At 39.5% G+C, this 22,089-nt stretch overlaps 1 protein-coding gene across 2 annotated transcripts in view; it reads left to right on the top strand.

Moving 5' to 3' along the window:
- KIF4A (kinesin family member 4A) overlaps window positions 1–22,089 on the top strand; it is a 131,123-nt gene that overhangs the window by 38,056 nt on the left and 70,978 nt on the right. For both annotated transcript variants that reach the window (XM_055565490.1, XM_055565491.1), the window contains exons 8-9: window positions 15,053–15,169; window positions 15,801–15,976. In XM_055565490.1, the coding sequence (XP_055421465.1) occupies window positions 15,053–15,169; window positions 15,801–15,976 (293 nt within the window). The remainder of the gene's footprint in view (window positions 1–15,052; window positions 15,170–15,800; window positions 15,977–22,089) is intronic.

The following is a 22,089-nucleotide window of genomic DNA, read 5'->3' as shown; positions in this document are numbered from 1 at the left end:
ATCTCTCACCACTTCCCCATAAACTCCAGGGATCTAGCCATAGCAGTCTCTACTCCGTGCTTTCCAAACAGTACTGTTGTTTCAGATCTCTGCACTGTGGTGCTTGTATTGGCTTTCCCCCCTCAGCATAGAAACATACCAATGTGTTTCTCCCATTTTAAAACAAACAAAATCCTTCATCCTCCTCACACTACTGCTCTTTTCCCTTTGCCTTTCACTCTGCTTTTTTGGCAGCCCTCCATCCTCATCCCATTGAAACTGTCCCTGCTGAGATCAACCAGTGACGTGAATAACTGAATCCATTAGGCTCTTTTCAGTCCTCCTCTTACTTGGTGACTCCATTGTGTCTGACACCCTGCCCCTTCTTCTGGACACTCTCGTTCCTCCTTTGGATCTGTGACACTACCCTCTCCTGGGTTTCCTCTTACTTTTCTTTCTTTTTAAAAATTATTTATTTATTTTTATTTTTGGCTGCACTGGGTCTTAATTGCTGTGCGAGCTTTTCTCTAGTTGCGGTGAGTGGGGGCTACTCTCCAGTTGTGGTGCCTGGCTTCTCATTGCAGTGGCTTCTCTTGTTGCGGAGCATGGGCTCTCGACACCCAGACTTCAGTAACTGCAGCATGATTGCTCAGTAGTTGCGACTCAAGGGCTCTGGAGTTCAGGCTCAGTAGTTGTGGCACATGGGCTCAGTTGCTCCTTTCTGGACCAGGGATAGAACCAGTGTCCCCTGCATTGCATGTCATATACTTAATCCCTGGACCAACAGGGAAGCTCTTCCTCTTACTTTTCTGAGGACTTTTTCTCAGGCTTCTCTTCTGCTGCTGCTGCTGCTGCTGCTGCTGCTGCTAAGTCGCTTCAGTCGTGTCCAACTCTGTGCGACCCCATAGACGGCAGCCCACCAGGGTCCCCTGTCCCTGGGATTCTCCAGGCAAGAACACTGGAGTGGGTTGCCATTTCCTTCTCCAATGCATGAAAGTGAAAAGTGAAAGTGAAGTCGTTCAGTCGTGTCTGACTCTTAGCGACCCCATGGACTGCCTATAATTGAAACATAGCCCAGGTTCTGCCTGGGATTTTTTTTTTTTCTCTTCCCACTGTTCAAGCCCCTCACCTTGCCGCCTCCACACCACCCTAAATTATCTCAACACTTAGATGCTTATAACTCTTACCCATAGGCTGCTGATCCCAAACTTCTGTTTCCAGCTCATATCCTGCATCTACATTTCAGCCTATAAATGTATTTGCCTATGGGGCATCTCATGAATGTCCCACAGGTACCTCCCATGCCACGTGTCCAAAGCTGAACTCCTCATCCCTCCCTGCCTCTGTTAAACCTGTCCCTCCATTACCTGTGTTCAGTAATATCAGCATTCCCCCAGTCACCCAAGCCAGAAACCAAGGCATCATTTCACAGTCTTCCTTCACTCTGATTCCTCCTCCCAATCCCATCCGTCACCAAGTCCTGTCAGTCTTAGTTTCTCATCTCTCAAGTCACTTTCTTTTCTCTAGCCTTACTACCACTACCTTCATTCAGGCCTTCATCATTAGCATATAGCAAGCTTTCTAACTGAATTCCTTATCTTCAGTTAGGCACCTGTTCAAGTTATCTCCCAACCAGCAGCCAGGATGCTCTCCCTAAACTGGATAGCCCTTCTTAGAGCTCTTCCCAGAGCTCCTCGCTTTGTACCAGGCACTCAGCATGGCCTTCACACTCCAGCCTTGCCTACCTGGCTAGCTTCTTCTCTCCCCAACCCTTTGTCACAGTCTGCTTAGCCATACTAAGTGTGCTAAGTTCGCACTCGTCTATGCATCTTTGTACATCCCGCTCCCTCTGCCAAAAAATGCCTTCCCCCTGTCTTCACGTGGCTTATTCTATTTCACCCTTCACTACTCAGCTCCAGTTTCATCCCCTTGAGTCACCTCCAGTTCTTTGACCGCCTCCAACTTCTCCCACCCCCAACCCCTGCATCTAGTGCTTGCTTCTTTCCTATACTAACACTACCCCAACTCTGTACTATAGCCATCTCCTTGCCTGACTCCCAGTAGACAGCAAGCCAATCAAAAGTGGAAACTAGGTCTTATTCATCTTTGAACCCCTAGGGCCTGGCATAGTGCCTGACATTGTCATAGGCCCTCATTGAATGCCTGAGTTTTTTCTCCCTTTGGTCTGACTGGTAGTTCCTACTAATATTTCAATTCACAGTTTGGATGTCACCCATCTATCAAACCTCTTTCTTGGGTTGAAGTCTTTGCATCAGTTGATCGGAGAAGGCAATGGCACCCCACTCCAGTACTCTTGCCTGGAAAATCCCATGGACGGAGGAGCCTGCTGGGCTGCAGTCCATGGGGTCGCTAAGAGTTGGACACGACTGAGCGACTTCACTTTCACTTTTCACTTTCATGCAGTGGAGAAGGAAATGGCAACCCACTCCAGTGTTCTTGCCTAGAGAATCCCAGGGATGGGGGAGCCTGGTGGGCTGCCGTCTATGGGGTCGCACAGAGTTGGACACGACTGAAGCGACTTAGCAGCAGCAGCAGCAGTTGATGCTCCCATACTGTTTTTTCCTAATACTTTCAAATTTTCAAAGAGACAACAAAGATTATACAGGAACATTTCTACATCTAGCATCTGGATTCCACCATTAATATTTTAGTATATTTCCTTTATTACATATCTGTCCATTTATCTACTTATTAATCTGCATTCTTTTTTTAAATGCATTTTTAAATAAATTGTACACATTAGTACACTTCCTCCCAAATTCTTAAGCTTATGTATTATTAACTGAAGTTTAATATTTGAGTAGACTTTTTAATGTAAAATTTACAATGAAAAGCACAAATTTTAAGTGTATCTTAGCTGAATTTTGACAAATGCATTTACCTAAAAGACTGTAATCCAAAGCGTTTTCATGATATATAAAAGATTCTCTCCCTTCTCAGTCAATTGTTAGCCTGAGTCTCGCAGCATTCTCTCTTTTCATTGTAATTATATTTGTCTTCTTTTCTTGTTAAATTTTGAGTTCCTTGAAGGGAGAGACCAGTTGGTATTTTCTTGCCACCTGTGCTAAGCACTGTGCCTGACACACAGTAGGTGTTCTATAACTGTTGACTGGCCAGATATATGAATATCTGCCCTACTCCTGAAATATGAGCACACGCTGTATTCATTTTCTTTCTTGTCTCCCGCATCCAAAAAGTTTCTTGGTTATGTCATTTTTATGTCTTAAACACCTTTAACTTCTCAAGACTTTGTTCCTCTCCCATGGTTCCAGTCCTTAACGATCTCTCAACTGAACTATTAAAATAACCTCCTAAATGGTTTCTTAAACACCAGCTTTTTAACTCCCAAATCTACCTTCCAAATGACTACCAAAGCAATATTTCTAAATCTAAGTTTGATCATGTTTATGCCCTCTTCAAAACCTTTCATTTGTGTCCATCATCTACAACAGATGTTTTTAATCTGCCTTCCTTTTAAAGCAGAGGAACTATTTTTAAAATGAAGTCATAAATTCTCACGGTTGAAATAAATTAAGAAACAGATTTGAAATTCACATACATTTATTTTGTAGGTTCAGATATATAACGTTGAGTAGGTCAATCTTCAAGCAATAAGAATATTACAGCTATTTTATTATCACAATTTCTTTATATTCATTTGTATATCATGAAATTGTTCATGGTAAAAAATGCAATACATTTAACAAAGGACTTGTATCTAGAATATATGAAGAACTCTCAAAATTCAATAGTATAAAAAGTAATACAACTAGAAAATGAGCAAGACACAAACAGATATTACACTGAGGAGAATATACAGATGGCAGTAAGCACATGAAAAGATGTTTAGCATCCTTAGTCATTAACCAAATACAAGTGAAAACCACAAGAAGATTGGATACCTCTCAAAATAACTAAAAGAAAAAATACCAAATTCTGGCAAGAATGTGATGAAATAGAATTTCTCATACATTGCACTATTGAACGTTTATTCCAGAGAAAGTGAATGTTCACACAAAAACCTGTACATAAATGTTCATTGCTGCTCTATTATAATAACCAAAAACTGGAAGCATCTCAAATGTCTGCTGCTGTTGCTAAGTCGCTTCAGTCGTGTCCAACTCTGTGAGACCCCATAGACGGCAGCCCACCAGGCTCCCCCGTCCCTGGGATTCTCCAGGCAAGAACACTGGAGTGGGTTGCCATTTCCTTCTCCATCTCAAATGTCTACCAGCAGGTAAATGAATGGTTAAACAAACTGTGGTACATCCACACTATGTAATACTACTCAGCAGTAAGAAAGAATGAACTATTGAAACAGACTCCTTGGATGGATTATTATTGTTATGCTGAGTGAAAAAAAAAAAGGGCTAGTCTCAAAAGGTTATACACTATATGTGCTGTTTATACGTTGTTGAACTAGCAAAATTGTAGGAGAGAAAGATTAATGGTTGTCAGGGTGTAAGGATTGGAGTGTAAAGAGGTAAGTGTGCCTAGAAAGGGTAGTACAGGAGACCCTTAAGATGATAGAAAAGTTCTGTATCTTGATTTTGGTGATCATTTCATGAAGTTATACATGTAATATTATACAGAACTATACACATACACAGAGTATATATAAAAACTAAATAACATCTGGGGATTGTGCTAATGTTAATTTCCCTTTGTTGATTATTGTACTATGGTTATGAGAGATGTTACCACTGGGGGAGGCTGAGTGAATGGTACATAAGATCTTGCTGTATATATTTCTTGCAGCTTCCTGTGAATCTATAATTATTTCAAAGTAAATATTTTTAATGCAGTATAAAGAAAAATATATTTTTCTCTCTCCCCAGATCCCTTGTCTAGGTGTTTAGTCAGTCTCTCTATCTAAGTGGAAGCATTCTATGTGCTCTCTTCTAATCTACTCTTTATTTATAGAGATTGTTCCATATTAGCATATACACCTCTACTGTGTTCTTTTTCATGTCTATATATTATATAGCTGTGCCATTGTATTTATTATACCATTTCCCTATTGATGAACATTAGGTTGGTTCCAGACTTTTGCACACTAGGCTCCAATGAACATTCTTAGTGCTTAGTATATGACATGATGGGGATTCTGGATGACAACTACAATCTTATTTAAGGTTTTGTATCTAATTTTTTCTGTAATTTTTCCTTGTCATACATTATCAAGAAAATCCTGATTCATACTAATACATAATTGTGAGTTATAAATATTTTTTAACAGCCTACTTTACAGTCTCTTCAATTATTAAACTGATCTAGGAGCTTTGATGAGAAGTGATAGGACATTTAAATTCAATGTTGGATCACTAACGATATATTTCCTAATTTATGTTATATAATAACTATTAATGTCCAACAAGACACTCACAAAGCTTACAAGAAGCACTGAAATCATCTTTTTTTGAGTGCCATTGGCTAATTGCTTCATATATACTATCTGATTTCATTTTTTTCCCCCAGCTTTATTGATATATTCTTGACATATAGCATATATTATGTTTAGGTTGTACAATGTGATGATTTGACACATGTATTTATTTCAAAATGATTACCTCAGTAAGGTTAGTTAACACCTCCATCTCCTCATATGATTACCATTTGTGTGTGTGTGTGTGGTGATAACATGTAAACTTTGCTCCCTTAGAATAGAGTAGTGGTTACCAGAGGGGAAGGGGGTCAGGGAAAGATGAAATGAGTAAAGGGAATCAACTGTATGGTAATGGATGAAAACTAAAATTTTAATGGTGAGCACACTATAGTGTATATAGAAGTAGAAGTGTAATCTTGTGCACATGGAACATATATTGTTATAAACCAATGTTATCTCAATAAAAATGTTTTAATTAAAAAAAGATTTACTCTCTTAACAACCATCAAGTACATAATACTGTACTGTTGATTATAGTCACCATGCTGTATGTGAAATCCCAGAACTTACTCATCTAATAGCTGGATGTTTGTAGCCTTTGACCAACACCTCCCTATTTCCCCTACCTCTCAGCCTCTGGCCACCACCATTCTACTCTCTTTCTATGAGTTCAGCTCTTTTAGATTCCACATATAAGTAAGGACATATTGTATTTCTCCATCTGATTTATTTCACTCAGCATGATGCCCTTAGGGTCCATCCATGTTAAAAAAGGCAAGATCTTCTTTTTGATGGCTGAATAATATTCCTATGTGTGTGTGTACCACATTTTCTTTATTCATTCATCCATCAATGGCTACTTGGATTGTGAAACTGTCTTTAATAGCATATCGTAACATGTTGAGTTCCATGTTCATTTGGACTATGAAAATGTGATGAGCACATGGATTGAGTAACTGCCTTTGTCTGGTGTTTCAGTACAAGCCCATGTGCTACAGTGGTACAATTGTTTGTACAATTTTCTGTGAGTGTGCCTGGGAACTGGACAAAAGTCTTGTGCACAGCTACAACCTTAAATTACACATTTGCAAAAAATTCAAACATGTATAAATAATAGAGGTATATTCAAAGACTGCAGAAAAGTTAATTAACCTTGCTGTACAAGATAATGTGTCAGTAGACTCCAGTGTGTTAAGGTTTGCTTTATAGCATATTAGAATGAGCCATTTAAATGCAGTTTTATTTAAAATAGTTAAAATAATTTTAAATAGCAGTGATGGTTGCACAACAGCGTAAATGTACTTAATGCCACTGAACTGTACACTTAAAAGCTGTTAAAATGGTACATTTTATGTTATATATATTTTACCACAATAAAAATAATTTTTAAAACAAAATTCAAATTACAGAAACTCTACAGTATTTTTGTGGGTCCCTCAAGTATCTCTAAGGTCCTCAGGACCACAATTTGAAAACCACTGTTCTACAGGGTAAATACAGATACCCGAGCATGACATATGCTGTTTATGATCTGCCCCTAATTGTCCTCTGGCCTCATTATTTGTTACTTTTTACTTCGTAACTTGCACTGTTTTCCTATTGAACTACCTGTACTTCCTAAGTGTATGATGCCCTCTCTCACAAATATGTGCCTTGACATATGTTACTTCTCTGCCTGGAATGCCCTTACAATCTTTTTTCGTACTCTTCCCTCCTCCATCAGCATTGTCCTAGTCATTCTTCACAATTCAAGTCCCTCCTATTAAAACTCATTTGTACTATCTTTATCTTTTCCTTTAATATTATATTTGCAATTATTTTTTGTTGGTGTGTCTCTCTCCCTTTATATTTGTAACTCTTTAAAAGTAGGGATTGTGACTTATTCATCTTTGTATCTCTAAAGCCTAGCACAGTGCCTAGAATATTTAACATATTCACTAAATGATGAAAAGGACTCGAATGTATGAGCTGAGAAAAGTGGGAGAGTCCAGGATATCTCAGATTTGCTGTTTATTGGGTGACTGATTAGATGGTGAGACAATGAAAAGGAACAGTGCTGAAAGTGAAATAGATTTGCACTGAAAGATGAATTCTGTGTTGTTCAGGTCTGTGTTATGCAATGTCATCTGTGCACAGCCCACTGGAGGTTATTCAGTCGACAGATAAAATATAGCTTTGGACAACAGGAAAGCGGTCTGGTTTGGAGATGCAGATTTGAGGGAGTCATTAATACAGATATTTATTGGAACTCTAGGCAAGGATGAGGTAACCCAGGAAGAATGTATATAGTAAGCAAAAACCTGAAGACTGTCCAAAGAGAATACCAACATTTAATGGATGGGTTTTGGAAAGGCTACCCCATTAAGTAGACTAGGAATGATTGAGAATGGGGGATACAGTAGTCACATGGCTCTGGAGGGAAGACTTGAGAGTTTAAGATTTCTTTAAATATAGTTTCTACCAACCCCATCTTTTCAGCCTCAAGTCTCTCGTCTTTCCAAGGTACCTGGTGCCTCTAAGAGAGCAAATGAGCTCATTTCCTTAGAGCATAGAGGTTAGGATCATGGACTTTGGAGCCCAACTGCTTCATTTGAATCCTGACTCTGCCACTTACTAGCTATGTGACCTTAGGCAAGTTACCTAACCTCTTTGTGCCTCAGCTCTTATATCTGTTGACACAAGGATAATCATGCTTTATGCACACTTTATGGGACCACTGTGAGGGTTAAGTGAGGTAATATGTATAAAGTTCCTAGAACAGTATCTGGCTTGTAGTAAACACTATATAAACTTAGCTGTTATTATCACTGTCATCATCATTATTGTCCCTTTGCAGGCACTTTAGACTGAGGCTCCTCCATCTTGCTGAGTCAGTTATTGCTCTCCACCTGTACTCTAAAAACATTGAAATCTCTTGCCTTGCCTGTTGGTATTTCCTCTCCTGTGCTCTGTGATCTTATTGGTTATTACTTTCTAAATTCCTTTTAATGGTATCTTAGTGGGGAAAGAAATACTGATAGTCAGTCTTCTATGTTGGAACAGAACTTCGTCTAATGTTCTCTGTGTTCTTTTTGTATGTGGTTTTGTTACATTGATTCCTGTGAAGCTATATCAATTTTTATTGGAATAATGTGTGTCTAAATAATTACAATTTTATTTTTTGAAAGCCTTTCATACTTTTCCCCCTTTAGACTTTCGTACCAGAAGCATAACTATTTTTTCCCGAGTTTTAGAAATCTGTTTTCTTAACGTCTAGCGTACTGATATTTGACCCTGCACCTCGGTCCCCTATAACCAGATTCTCATTTCACTTACACTGTCAGTTCTTCCATGTGTGTCAACTTGAAGGCCAAAGCAGCCATTTCCTTCTTGCAGTATCCTTTTGCTGAAGAAATTGTCATGAGAATAGATAAGAACTGTATTGGGTGCTCTGCTTTCAGTGTCATGTAACTTAGCAAATAACTACATTATCTAAGTTTCTCTATCCTATTAATAATAACTTACATGTGGATAGCACTTTATAGATCACATTTGATTTTTATCATAGCCTCATGAGGTAAGTAAGGTATGTATTACACCTGTTTTATGGATAAAAGGAAAGTTTTAGTGACTTGTCCAAGGTCATACACATTGATAAGTACCAGAGGCAGAGTTTGAGCTAAGATTCTGTCTCCCAAGTAAGTTCCTTTTCACCCTATCACCTCTCAGTAGTTACTCCTGTAAGTCTTGTGACCAATTGCCGTAACAGATCATTCCCTTTCTCTCTGAGTATGCAGAGTGTATCTATACTATCATATTACTTCTTTTTCCCCCCTAATCTTCTCAACTGTGCTACCTGCCTTAGGCTTATACATGTTTTCTTCTCATACAGAGCAGGGTGTCTCAGCTGTTGCACTATTGACATTTTGGGTCAATAATATTGGGAGGCAGGGACTGTCCAGGGCATTGTAGAAAGTTTAGTGGCATCCTTGCCCTCGACTCACAAGATGCCAGTAGTACTCCCCCTGACCTCGCAAGCTGTGACAACCAAAATGTCTCCAGATATCACCAAATGTCCTCAGTTCAGTTCAGTCCAGTCACTCGGTCATGTCCTACTGTCTGTGACACCATGGACTGCAGCACACAGGCATCCCTGTCCATCACCAACTCCCAGAACATGCACAAACTTATTTCCATCAAGTTGGTGATGCCATCCAACCATCTCATCTTCTTCTCCTGCCTTCAGTCTTTCCTAGCATCAAGATTTCTTCCAGTGAGTCAGTTCTTCGCATCAGGTGGCCAAAGTATTGGAGTTTCAGCTTCAGCATCAGTCTTTCCAATGAACACTCAGGCCTGATTACCTTTAGGAATGACTGGTTTGATCTCCTTGCAGTCCAAGGGACTTTCAAGTGTCTTCTCCAATACCACAGTTCAAAAGCATCGATTCCTTGGTGCTCAGCTTTCTTTATAGTTCAACTCTCATGTGTATACATGACTACTGGAAAAACCATAGCTTTGACTAGACGGACCTTTGTCAGCAAAGTAATGGCTCTGCTTTTTAATATGCTGTCCAGGTTAGTCATAGCTTTTCTTCCAAGGAGCAAAGCATCTTTTAATTTCATGGCTGCAGTCACCATCTGCAGTGATTTTGGAGCCCTCAAAAATAAAATCTCTCACTGTTTCCATTGTTTCCCCACCTATTTGCCATGAAGTGATGGGACCAGATGCCATGATCTTACTTTTTTGAACGTTGAGTTTTAAGCCAACTTTTTCACTCTCCTCTTTCACTTTCATCAGGAAGCACTTTAGTTCCTCTTCGATTTCTGCCATAAGAGTGGTGTCATCTGCATAGCTGAGGTTATTGGTATTTCTCCCAGCAGTCTTGATTCCAGCTTGTGCTTCATCCAGCCCAGGATTTCGCATGATGTACTCAGCATATAAGTTAAATAAGCAGGGTGACAATATACAGCCTTGAGGTACTCCTTTCCCGATTTGGAACCAGTTTGTTGTTCCATGTCCAGTTCTAATTGTTGCTTCTTGACCTGCATACACATTCCTCAGGAGGCAGGTCAGGTGGTCTGGTATTCCCGTCTCTTTTAAGAATTTTCCATAGTTTGTTGTGATTCACACTGTCAAAGACTTTGGCATAGTCAATAAAGCAGAAGTAGGTGTTTTTCTGGAATTCTCTTGCTTTCTCTATGACCCAACAGATGTTGGCAATCTGATCTCTGGTTCCTCTGCCTTTTCTAAATCCAGCTTGAACATCTGGAAGTTCATGGTTCACATACTCCTGAAGCCTGGCTTGGAGAATTTTGAGCATTGCTTTGCTAGCGTGTGAGATGAGTGCAATTGTGCAGTAGTTTGAACATTCTTTGGCATTGCCTTTCTTTGGGATTGGGATGAAAACTGACCTTTTCCAATCCTGTGACCACTGCTGATTTGATTTAGGTCATACTTGAATGGTCTAGTGGTTTTCCCTACTTTCTTCAATTTAAGTCTGAATTTGGCAATAGGGAGTTCATGATCTGAGCCACAGTCAGCTCCCTGTCATGTTTTTGCTGACTGTGTAGAGCTTCTCAATCTTTGGCTACAAAGAATATACTCAATCTGATTTCAGTATTGATCATCTAGTGATGTCCATGTGTAGAGTCTTTTCTTGTGTTGTTGGAAGAGGGTGTTTGCTATGAACAGTGTGTTCTCTCGGCAAAATTCTGTTAGCCTTTGCCCTGCTTCATTCTGTACTCCAAGGCCAGTTTTGCCTGTTACTCCAGTTATCTCTTGACTTCCTACTTTTGCATTCCAGTCCCCTATAATGAAAAGGACATCTTTTTTGGGTGTTAGTTCTAGAAGGTCTTGTAGATCTTCATAGAACTGTTCAACTTCAGCTTCTTCAGCCTTACTGATTGGGGCATAGACTTGGATTGCTGTGATATTGAATGGTTTGCCTTGGAAACGAACAGAGATCATTCTGTTGTTTTTGAGATTGCACCCAACTGCTGCATTTCAGACTCTCTTGTTAACTATGAGGGCTACTCCATTTCTTCTAAGGGATTCTTGCCCACAGTAGTAGATATAATGGTCATCTGAGGTAAATTTGCCCATTCCAGTCCATTGTAGTTCACTGATTTCTAAAATGTCGATGTTCATTCACTCTTGCCATCTCCTGTTTGACCACTTCTGATTTGCCTTGATTCATGGACCTAACATTCCAGGTTCCTATGCAATATTGCTCTTTGCAACATTGGGCTTTACTTCCATCACCAGTCACATCCACAGCTGGGTGTTGTTTTTGCTTTGGCTCCATCCCTTCATTCTTTCTGGAGTTATTTCTCCACTGATCTCCAGTAGCATATTGGGCACCTACCGACCTGGGAAGTTTATCTTTCAGTGTCCTATATTTTGCCTTTTCATAATGTCCATGGAGTTCTCACGGCAAGAATACTGAAGTGGTTTGCCATTGCCTTCTCCAGTAGACCACGTTTTGTCAGATGTCAAAAGTCCTACAGAAGCAAAATTGTCCCCAGTTGAGAGCTGCTTCGTATAGAGCTGCCTCCTTTCTCTCCTACCTTGTTTTTCTCTCCTGTGACAAATATACCCTTTTAATCTAGTTGTAAAATCTATTGTAACATGTGTTCATTATACTTGTGAAGTTCTAGTCCCCTTTTAAAGTTAAAATCTCAATTATTTATTTGTTGCCCTAGTGAACGAATACCTGAAGCTATTGAGTAGTATTCTTGATCCTTTCCTCGCTTGATCCATTCTCAGTCTTTTAGAGAGAAGAGGAACTTTTGGTCTTACAACTTTATCCAGGCATTTTTCTCCATAGCCATCCTTGATCAGAACTTTTAAGTCTCTTCAGACATGTTCTTCCCAGTCTTTATGATATATATTCTCCATCCATGTCAAGAATTTCTCTCTTAACAACAGGAAATCAAATACTCTTTTGTGATGATTTCTTTCCAGAGAGACATTCATTTCCCTTGCTCCTTTCTATTCCAAAACCCCAACCCTCATTTGAATAAAAAATTCAGCCTTTTTATTCTTAAGTCTGTGCTTCTTGCTTAGATCACAGTACCCATAATTTCTTCTCAGGGCTTATCTGGGCTTTTGTTGTTGTTCCTGTGAAGTAATAGATGGACATTTTGCTTAATAGGTTTGAAACACCTCAGCAGTCTTTCTTTCACATCCCAGATGGGATATGGGCCAATAAGATGGCACAATGTTCTGTTTGGCTAAAAGGTGTAAGAAGAGAAAGAACTGAACTAATATGAGGATTGGTACAGGCAATGGTAAGGCTTGATTAATCTCAGCAGGATCTCCTTCACATCCTGGATGGGATAAATGGCCCTGGAAAATGGCAGTAGAAGGAAAAGAAAGAGATGGTTGCTTGATGGAACTTTTTTTGTCTTCATCATCATCATTCAGTTGCTCAGTCATGTCTGACTCTGTGACCCCATGGACTGCAGCATGCCGAGCTTCCTTGTCCTTCACCTTCTCCTGGAGTTTGCTCAAACTCATGTCCATCGAGCCAGTGATGCCATCCAACCATCTCATCCTCTGTCATCCCCTTCTCCTCTTGCCTTCAATCTTTCCCAGCATGAGGGTCTTTTCCAATGAGTTGGCTCTTCACATCAAGTGGCCAAAATATTGGAGCTTCAGCGTCAGTCCTTCCAGTGTATTCAGCATTGATTTCCTTTAGGTATTGAATTCCTTTAGGATTGACTGGTTTGATCTCCTTGCTGTCCAAGAGGCTCTCAAGTCATCTCCAGCACCACAGTTTGAAGGCATCAATTCTTTGGCACTCAGCCTTATATATTGGGATATTTGAGCATGTAAATAAACTGAAAAGAAGGAATTTGTAAAGGGAAAATAAATTGAAGATCTAAGAGGAAGGTGGAAGATTGAACGATCCAGGGTCCCTGGGAAAATTAAGGGAATAGAAACACCGGCAAAGGCTGAAGGGTAAATAAAGGTAGTTATTTCCTCCTGAAACAAGGAGAAGAACAGAGGAATCTGTAACAGCAAAGGAAAGACTGTGAAGTGAGGAGAGGGGAAGTTAGGGAGCCCTTGTGAAGAATTGATCACCATAATGTATTTGTTGAAATCATATACTAATAGAGTGAAGGTAGATTTCCAGTCTTGGAAATGATGAGTGTTTAGAATAGCTGCCATGGTGAAGGAAGAATGAAGAAGAGAAGATGGTCAATTGACCAAGGGTTCAGCCAAGGTCAGATAGCATGTTTTATAATGGATGAATCCAGTCCATTTGATTATGTAACTTTCTTCAGCATTGCAGTGTAGAGAGAAACACATGCGCACGTGCACACACACACACAGCTAGTTTAACCTAGGCCTGGGAATTGACATGGTGGGAATGGCAGAAGGTCGTGGGTTTAATGAGTGCTTGGGAAAGTATAACTGAAATGACTGCAGGGTTCAGAATAGGTAGTTTAAGGCCCAGGAAAGATGATCTACCAAGGGTATTAGAAAGAGTCAGTTGGTATTTCCCTGCTGGTCCAGTGGTTAAGACTCCACGCTTCTACTTCAGCAGGTGCAGGTTCGATCCTTGGTCGGGGAACTAAGATCCTTTGTGCCATGTGGTGCAGCGAAAAAGAGAAAGAAAGAGTGTCAGTAAATTTGTAGCCACAATAAGGGTGAAGAACAGCATCCATGAAAGAAACGGAAGGATGGTAGTAGGATGCAGTCAGAAAGGAATTTTGGAGTTAAGGATCTTATAGATATAGTTGTTATATAGATCTTATAGACCTATAAGGGAGTCCAGTGGCTGAATAAGTAAAGTAGAATAGCACTAACAATCGTCATGCCATTTATATATCATATAACTTTGTTTTGTGTAAGGTATCTTATTAACTCCCCGCCACAACCTATGAAGTGGGTAGATTTGCCCCTTCTGTAGAACTTACCTAAAATTGCATAACTAGTCAGTGAGAAAGCCAGGATTAGAACCTAGCCACCATTGCCCATGCATTTAACCATTATACTATATAGACTTTCCATGATTGTAATCATTATACTATATAGACTTTCCAAGATAAACATAACCATGAGGGCTTTCAAGGGACCTCAGAGATTATTACAATGTTTAAAAAGTAAACCTTGGAATTTAAGAAGTGGAAAAGAATGTTTACTCTATTTGAAGCAACAAGAGGAAAGTATAAAAAGTAAATAACTGTACAAGTGGTTGTTGTCATGGTGATCTATTATCTGTCTGTCTGCTTTGTTTCCTTGGAAAAGGGCAAGAAGTGCCAACTGACTTACTTGTGCTTTCACCTTTGCCCTTTGAACTTTACTTAATTGGAAGACCAACTGTTTGAAAGAGGAAGAGATGGAAAGAAACTAAAATATCAGAGTGGACATTACCAGCTTCTACCAGCATTACGTTTATTCCCATTTCTACCCATACCACCTAGGGAAAATATGGTGTGTTTCTCAAAGAGCATAAGAATATTTGATAAGAACACTAAAGATTTTTAAATAATGTTTTTCTTTTATATAGAGCTTTCTGTTTGGGGAAAAAAAAGACACTCGGAAAAGTGAACAGGATTAAGAGGTTTCCTTAAGATTGCTAACTTAATAATTCTATGGGGTCTTTATTTTTTTCTCTTTCTCAGGATAGGTATATGTTAGATGTTACCAAGCAATTTAAATTTTCTTTCCTACTATTAGGTATTAATATTAACCGAGGCCTCCTATGTTTGGGAAATGTAATCAGTGCTCTTGGAGATGACAAAAAGTGTGGCTTTGTGCCCTACAGAGATTCCAAGTTGACTCGACTGCTTCAAGGTAAGCCCAAAGTGCCTCTAAGAAATAAGAGAGTAACTTAGAATGATAGTGATGAGAATGCAAAGATAGGACAGATATTAATAAAAAGCCAGATTTTTGGACTATTACATACAGAGCTGTCCAATTGATAAACTGGAGAGAGACCTGTTGGCAAGCAGGCTTCTAAGGTAATGGAAAAATGTCTTCATATATGGATTTGAGAGCCAAAAAAATCTGTAGAGTGTCAACTGTACTTAGCACTTTGTATCTGGAAATGAACTTGCTTACTGTATTTATTAATTCTGACAAGCAGAATTCCCTAAAGAGTTAAAAGCTACCCAGAGGAAGCATCCAAAGAATGTTTAATCCTAACAGTGGCTCCTAACTTACTTGGCCCAGGCCCTGGTTGTTTTAACCTGATTAACTGCTGGCGTCACAGTCTCACTTAAGGAGGACACATGCAATAGCATGCTAAACTATATCGTTTTACACAACAGAAATTCTTGATGTTTTTATATTGATGCAATAGGAAATTTGTAGATACTTAAGAATTATTTTCTTACAGCTCTGAGATTGAAGTCTCCAACCCAATGGACAGCTTTGCTTACGTCCTACTTGTTGGATTTCACTTCCTTCCATTATTCTTTTTCAGATTCTCTAGGAGGTAATAGCCACACTCTTATGATAGCCTGTGTGAGTCCTGCTGACTCCAATCTAGAGGAAACATTAAACACTCTTCGTTATGCTGACAGAGCAAGAAAAATCAAGAACAAACCTGTTGTTAATATTGATCCCCAGACAGCTGAACTTAATCATCTGAAGCAACAGGTTAGAAGGGACTTAACATTTGATGGGGAAAATTACAAGTATGTGAGTGGAATGATAGAGCTCCTATTTCTCAGCTTTTTCTCCACCAGGACTTTAGAGATGTTGGTTAAGCATTCTGTTAGTATGAAGACATGTTAAAGTAACTCCTATGAACATGTTTTTTGGTCATATTTAAGATTAGAGGGTGGCACTGGATATTTCACTGATAAAGAAGTGAGCAGTGAGAGATGGGGCAAGAGAGGTATGCAGGAGTCAGATCCCAAAGGTCCTTATATGACTGGTTAAAGAATTATAATAACTCAAGTAAACACTATGGCCTGAACTAAAGACAGAAGCAATAAAGAAAGGGGGACAAATTATTGATAGAAACAACAACAACAACAAAAACCCAAGGAGGTAGAATGTATAGAGCTTACAAATGTGGCTATAGATTTGATGTGAAAGGGTAGGTAGGGAAAATCAAAGTTGATCCCCAGGTTTTTTGCTTGGACAACTGAATAAATGGTAGTAACAATCATTGAGTCAGGGAATTTAGGAGGAAAATAGGGGTCAGACAGGGAAATGGAAATGATGAAATTCAGTTTTGGGCATTTTGAGTTTGAAGCTCTTGAGGGACATCTAAGTAGAGTTATTCAAACATGGCTGGGTATACAGGTTTATGTAGAGAGGTCTGAAGATACAGATTTGTATGTCATCAGCATTTAGCTATGACAAACCTAGACAACATATTAAAAAGCAGAAACATTACTTTGCCAACAAAGGTCCATCTAGTCAAAGCTATGATTTTTCTAGTACTCATGTATAGATGTAAGAGTCAGACCTTAAAGAAAGCTGAGTACCAAAGAACTGATGCTTTTGAATTGTGGTGTTGGAGAAGACTCTTGAGTGCCCCTTGGACTGCAAGGAGATCCAACCAGTCCATCCTAAAGGAAATCAGTCTTGAATATTCATTGGAAGGTCTGATGCTGAAGCTGAAGCTCTAATACTTTAGCCACGTGATGTGAAAAACTGACTCATTGGAAAAGACCCTGATGCTGGGAAAGATTGAAGGCAGGAGGAGAAGGAGATGACAGAGGATGAGATGGTTGGATGGCATCACTGACTCCATGGACATGAGTTTGCAAGCTCCGGGAATTGGTGATGGACAGGGAAGCCTAGCATGCTGTAGTCCATGGAGTCGCAAAGAGTCAGACATGACTAAGCGACAAAAGTGAGAATTTAGATGGTACCTGATGTTACAAAGTAGATGAAATCGAAAAGTGTCTGGCATGTTAAAGGCACTTACTCAATATTTGCTGAATGAGCAAATGGCAAAGAAGGGAGACAAAGGCTAGATAGAACTCAGGGGTAACAGCAGTATTTAAGGAAGGGGGAAAGGAGAGCCGACAACAAGGGAGATGAAGAAAGAGCAAACAGGTAGGAAGAAAATCAGTGGTTCATGGAAGACAAGGGAAGAAAGTTTCAAGGAGGGCTATCAAAAGTATAAATTTACAAAGAAGTGTAAAGATAAGGGTTAAAAAGGTCCATTGATTTTTTTTTTTTTTTAATCACCAAGAAAGCTATTGATGACTGCAGTGAGAAGAGGGTCAGGGGAATGATGGGAACAGATTGCTATGGGATGGGCAGTGAATGCTAGACAAGGAAGTGGAGGAAGTTGGTAGGCTCTTCTTTCAAGAAGGCAAGATAAAAAAAGACAGTAGCTGGTAGTCAAGGGTCAAGCGATATAAATCTGTGTTTTTTTCTTTTTTTTGAAATATGGAAGAGACTTCAACATATGAAAGAACCAGAGACTGGTTGAGATAGACTTGGAGAGACTGAGAATAGGAATGAGTTGATAAGGTGTTTTCTTTTAGTTGAGATCCTCTGCACAAATAAAGAGGGCTTCACCTTAGACAGTAGAGGGGATACCTGCCCATAAGACTAGAAGAAAAGAGGTTAGAATAGGAAGGATACAGTGACACTAATTTAGATAAACAAGAAGGGAAATTGAGCAAAATCAGCCTGATGACCATTTTCTTCTCAGAGAAGTGGGAGACAAGGTCATCTTCTAAGAGCAATCAAGCAGATGATAGCATAGAGGGATTGAAGAGAGCTCAAAAGGCTTAAAGTCTTGGAAATGGAAGAAGTAGTTGACTAGGAACGTGAATTTGTGGTGGTATCAGTATGACTGTGCAACAGCTCAATAGCACTGGCAGAATAGCAGGTAGCGAGATTGACCCCCTTGCCAAGGGTGTCAGCTTTTCTTGGTATAGTACTCTTCCCAGTGGGAATCTAGTGTTTCTCAACAGTCTAGTGCTCACTCCATCTCTAGCTTCCTCCTCAGTGACAATAATTACAACTCATTTAATCTGTTGTCTTTTCTCCTTTTATTGTCCTTTATTTCCTTCCTAAGGTTCACTGTAGAAAATATAAGTAATTTACCTGTTTACAAAATCACTTTAATTGTAAAGTACCTTATTCAGTGCTGCTTCTTTGTTTGCTTTCATGTGTACTCCTATTGCCAGAAATGCTTTTCTTCCTGGTCATTTATTTGTTCATCCATTCCAACAATAAATATTTACTGGACACTATTATGTGCCAGGTACTGTGCTGGAATATATTGTTGAGCAAAGAAGATCGTTTCTGCCTTCATGGAACTCTCCTAGTGGGAGAGACAAACAAACATTAAGCACACAATCATAGCAATGTATTATAAACTGGAATAGTGTACTATAGGGCACTGTGAAAGTATGAACAGGATCTTCTGTTAAATATCTACTCTGAGAAGAAGGCTTCCCTGAGGTAACTACGTTTGAGCTGAGATCTGAAAGACGAAGTAGGAATCATCTATGCAGAAAAGAAAGAAGATTCCAGAGAAAAGAAATACATGTTGTTGTTTAGTTGCTAAGTTGTGTCCAACTCTCTGTGACCCCTGGGGTGTAGCCCACCAGATTCCTCCATCAATGGGATTTCCCTGGCAAGAATACTGGAGTGGTTGCCATTTCCTTCTCCAGGGGATCTTTCTGTCCCAGGGATTGAATCAGCATCTGCTGCTTAACAGGTGGCTTCTTTACCACTGAGCCACCTGCAAAGCACAATAGTGTGTGTATCAAAGTATAATGGGAAAGAATATTGACAATGCAGCCAAGCTTCCCGGGTTCAAATCCTGGCTCTATATCTCACTAGCTATGTACCCTGGGCAAGTTCTCTGTGCCTCAGTTTCCCTATCTATAAAACAGAAATAATAATAATAATAGTACCTGCTTCATAGAGTTTTTATGAGGGTTAAATGAGTTAATACATATAAAGCACTTAGAACAGTGCCAGACATATAGCATGTCTGCAAAGGTCTTGAGTTAGGAAGGAGTATAGTGCATTTGAAGACCTCAGAATGCCATTGTGGCTAGAGTGGAGAGAGCAAGGAATGGGTAATCCAGTCTGAGACTGGAAAAGAAACAGAGGCCCGATCGAAGCCTCACGTACTATGTTAAAAATTATTTTAAGCTAGGTGGCAGCATTAATAATTTACACTTTTGAAAGATGGTATGGCTGCTGTACACAAATAGATTATGGTGGAGCAAAAATATACTCATGGAGACTACTTAAGAAGTTACTGCAATGGTCCAAGAGAAAGAAAAGTGGTGGCTTGGACTTGGGGTGGTGGTGGTGATAGAAAGAAGTGACAAGTGGGTTAGATAAGGGGGTGAAGGTATGACACCCAGCTTTCTGGCATGTGAAACTGCATATTCACTGAACCAGAATACACTTGAGAAAAACCAGGTTTGGGATAGCAGACAACTTAGTGGAAATATTAAGTAGATAGTTCAGTATAAAGGTTCTAAATTCAAAAAAGTTGATAAGATCCCCTGGAGAAGGAAATGGCAACCTCTCCAGTATTCTTGCCTGGGAAATCACATGGACAGAGGAGCCTGGTGGGCTACAGTTCACGAGGTCACAAATAGTCAGACATGACTGAGCGACTAACACTTTCAATAACAGTAGTACTCAGTTCCCAGTATTATTTATTAATAATGTTAATATTTCCCAATAGTAATACTCAGTCCCCTCAGGTCTGATTTGAGGACTAAATGAGACATTATGTCTAAATCATCTTCCATGGTGTCTGGCTCCAAGGGCTAGACTCAGGCCTTAAAGAAGCTCCCTTTGTTTCAGATTTCCTGTCTCACCTTGACATGGTTCAGAAAAACCCTTTTATATTCATTATTTAATTTTATCATCATAATATGCCAATGAACACAGCAGGTATCTTTATCCCCATTTTAAGACACTAGGGTCTAAGAAATGAATATGGTGGTTCAGGGCAGGCTGACAGGAACCAGGTTACCTGATAGCCAGCCCTTGACTTTTCCCACTATCTCTCCCCAATGGAGTGGTAATGGCTTTTCAAGGAACAAGAAAGTTCTTCTCCCTGCAATTGGATGTAAGCCTTACTTGCAGGTTGCAAGGGAGAGAGAGCTGGATTGGAGGGAACAGCACTCCCCTACCAGCAGTTCCTTCACTGATGGCCAGCAAATCGTCCCTAAGCTTTCTGCCTGAAGGCTCCTGTTCATAAAATGGAAGTAAAATATCAGTTTCCCCCTATCAAACAACCTTGTTCCCTGTAAATGCTTTAGAAATCTGTTTTGTTGTTGTTGTTTAGTTACTAAGTCATGTCCGACTCTTTGCAACCCTATAGACTGTAGCCCACCAGGCTCCTCTGTCCATAGGATTCTCCAGGCAAAATACTGGAGTGGATTGCCATTTCCTTCTTCAGTGGATCTTCCCAACCCAGGGACTGAACCCATGGCTTCTGCATTGCAGGCTGATTCTTTACTGCTGAGCCACCAGGAAAGCCCAGAGAAATCTGTGTGGATCAAATGAAATCACATGTGTAGTCATGCTTTGGAAATAATGATGTGATAGTAAATGTAAAATACTAGTGTTGTTGCATTTAAAAATTCTAAATTCAGAAAGATCTGTGTTTGAGATAAATTTGGGAGTCACCAGTTTTTATTAATAAATGGTAATTGAAACTATAGGCAGAGAGCTTTGAGGAACTTTATCACCTAAAGGACAGTTGGAACAAAGATGAACTAAGAAATTGACTAGAAGATCAGCTTGAAAAATAGAAGGAAAAGCAGGAAAGTGTGGTGTCTGGTGACCCAAATGCTACCAAACATTCAAATAAAATGAAGACTAAAAAATGCCCATGGGATATAGTGACATGCAGATCATTGGTGACATTATCCAAAGTTATTTCAGTGGAATGTTGTGGGCACAAATCAGATTAGAATAAGTTAAAGAGCAAGTGAAAGAAGAGCAAAGGAAATGGAGGCAGTGGGTGTAGACTATTCTCTTAAACTTTATGAAAGACAGAAATCAAGCAAAAAGTGATAGGAAGTGGGATTGGGGGAGGTGCTTTTAAGATGGTAGAGACTTGAACATGTTTTAATAGGAAGGATACTGTAAAAAGAGAGAAGTCATATATATAGAAGAGAGAGGGGATAACAAGTAGAGTAAAATTTATCAGAAGGCAAGAAGAGTTGGGATCCAAAACTCAAGCAGAACAGCTCCTCTTTTTTCATAAGAGGGAATGGAGACAATGATTACAGGTGCACTCTGGTTTAAGATCCATCCCCACAAAGCCTCCTTTAGACTATTGTGGGATTTTATTAATTTGCTTCTTCTCAGAACCCTAAAGTACTTAAGTATACTTGATGACTTAGGATCTTCTGTCTTGTGTTATTTCCTACTTTTTCAGGCCTTAGTCTTGTCTTCATCAACTAGATTGTAAACTAGATAATAAACCACAAGAGTTTATTTTGTGCCGCCCCCCCCCCCCCACATTGCCTAGCTCAGTGCTAAATCTGATTTAAAAAAAAAAAAAAAACCGGAATAGAGGCTCAATAAAAACTCATGAAGATGCTTAGGTAAAAGAGATAACATCTTCTAAGTACTAGTTATTCATGTAATGCTGATTGTCTTTTTATCATTGAATCATCAACCATGTTGCTTTCTGTAATACTTAAGATACACCTTAGATTTCATAGGTATCAAGTAAAATTCAGTTCAGCTCAGTCATGTCCGACTCTTTGTGACCCCATGGACTGCAGCACGCCAGGCCTCCCTGTCCA

Source organism: Bubalus kerabau, chromosome X, assembly GCF_029407905.1.
Source record: "Bubalus kerabau isolate K-KA32 ecotype Philippines breed swamp buffalo chromosome X, PCC_UOA_SB_1v2, whole genome shotgun sequence".
In the NCBI taxonomy this organism is placed as follows: Eukaryota; Metazoa; Chordata; class Mammalia; order Artiodactyla; family Bovidae; genus Bubalus; species Bubalus kerabau.
This window is presented reverse-complemented; position numbering and strand designations above follow the sequence as displayed.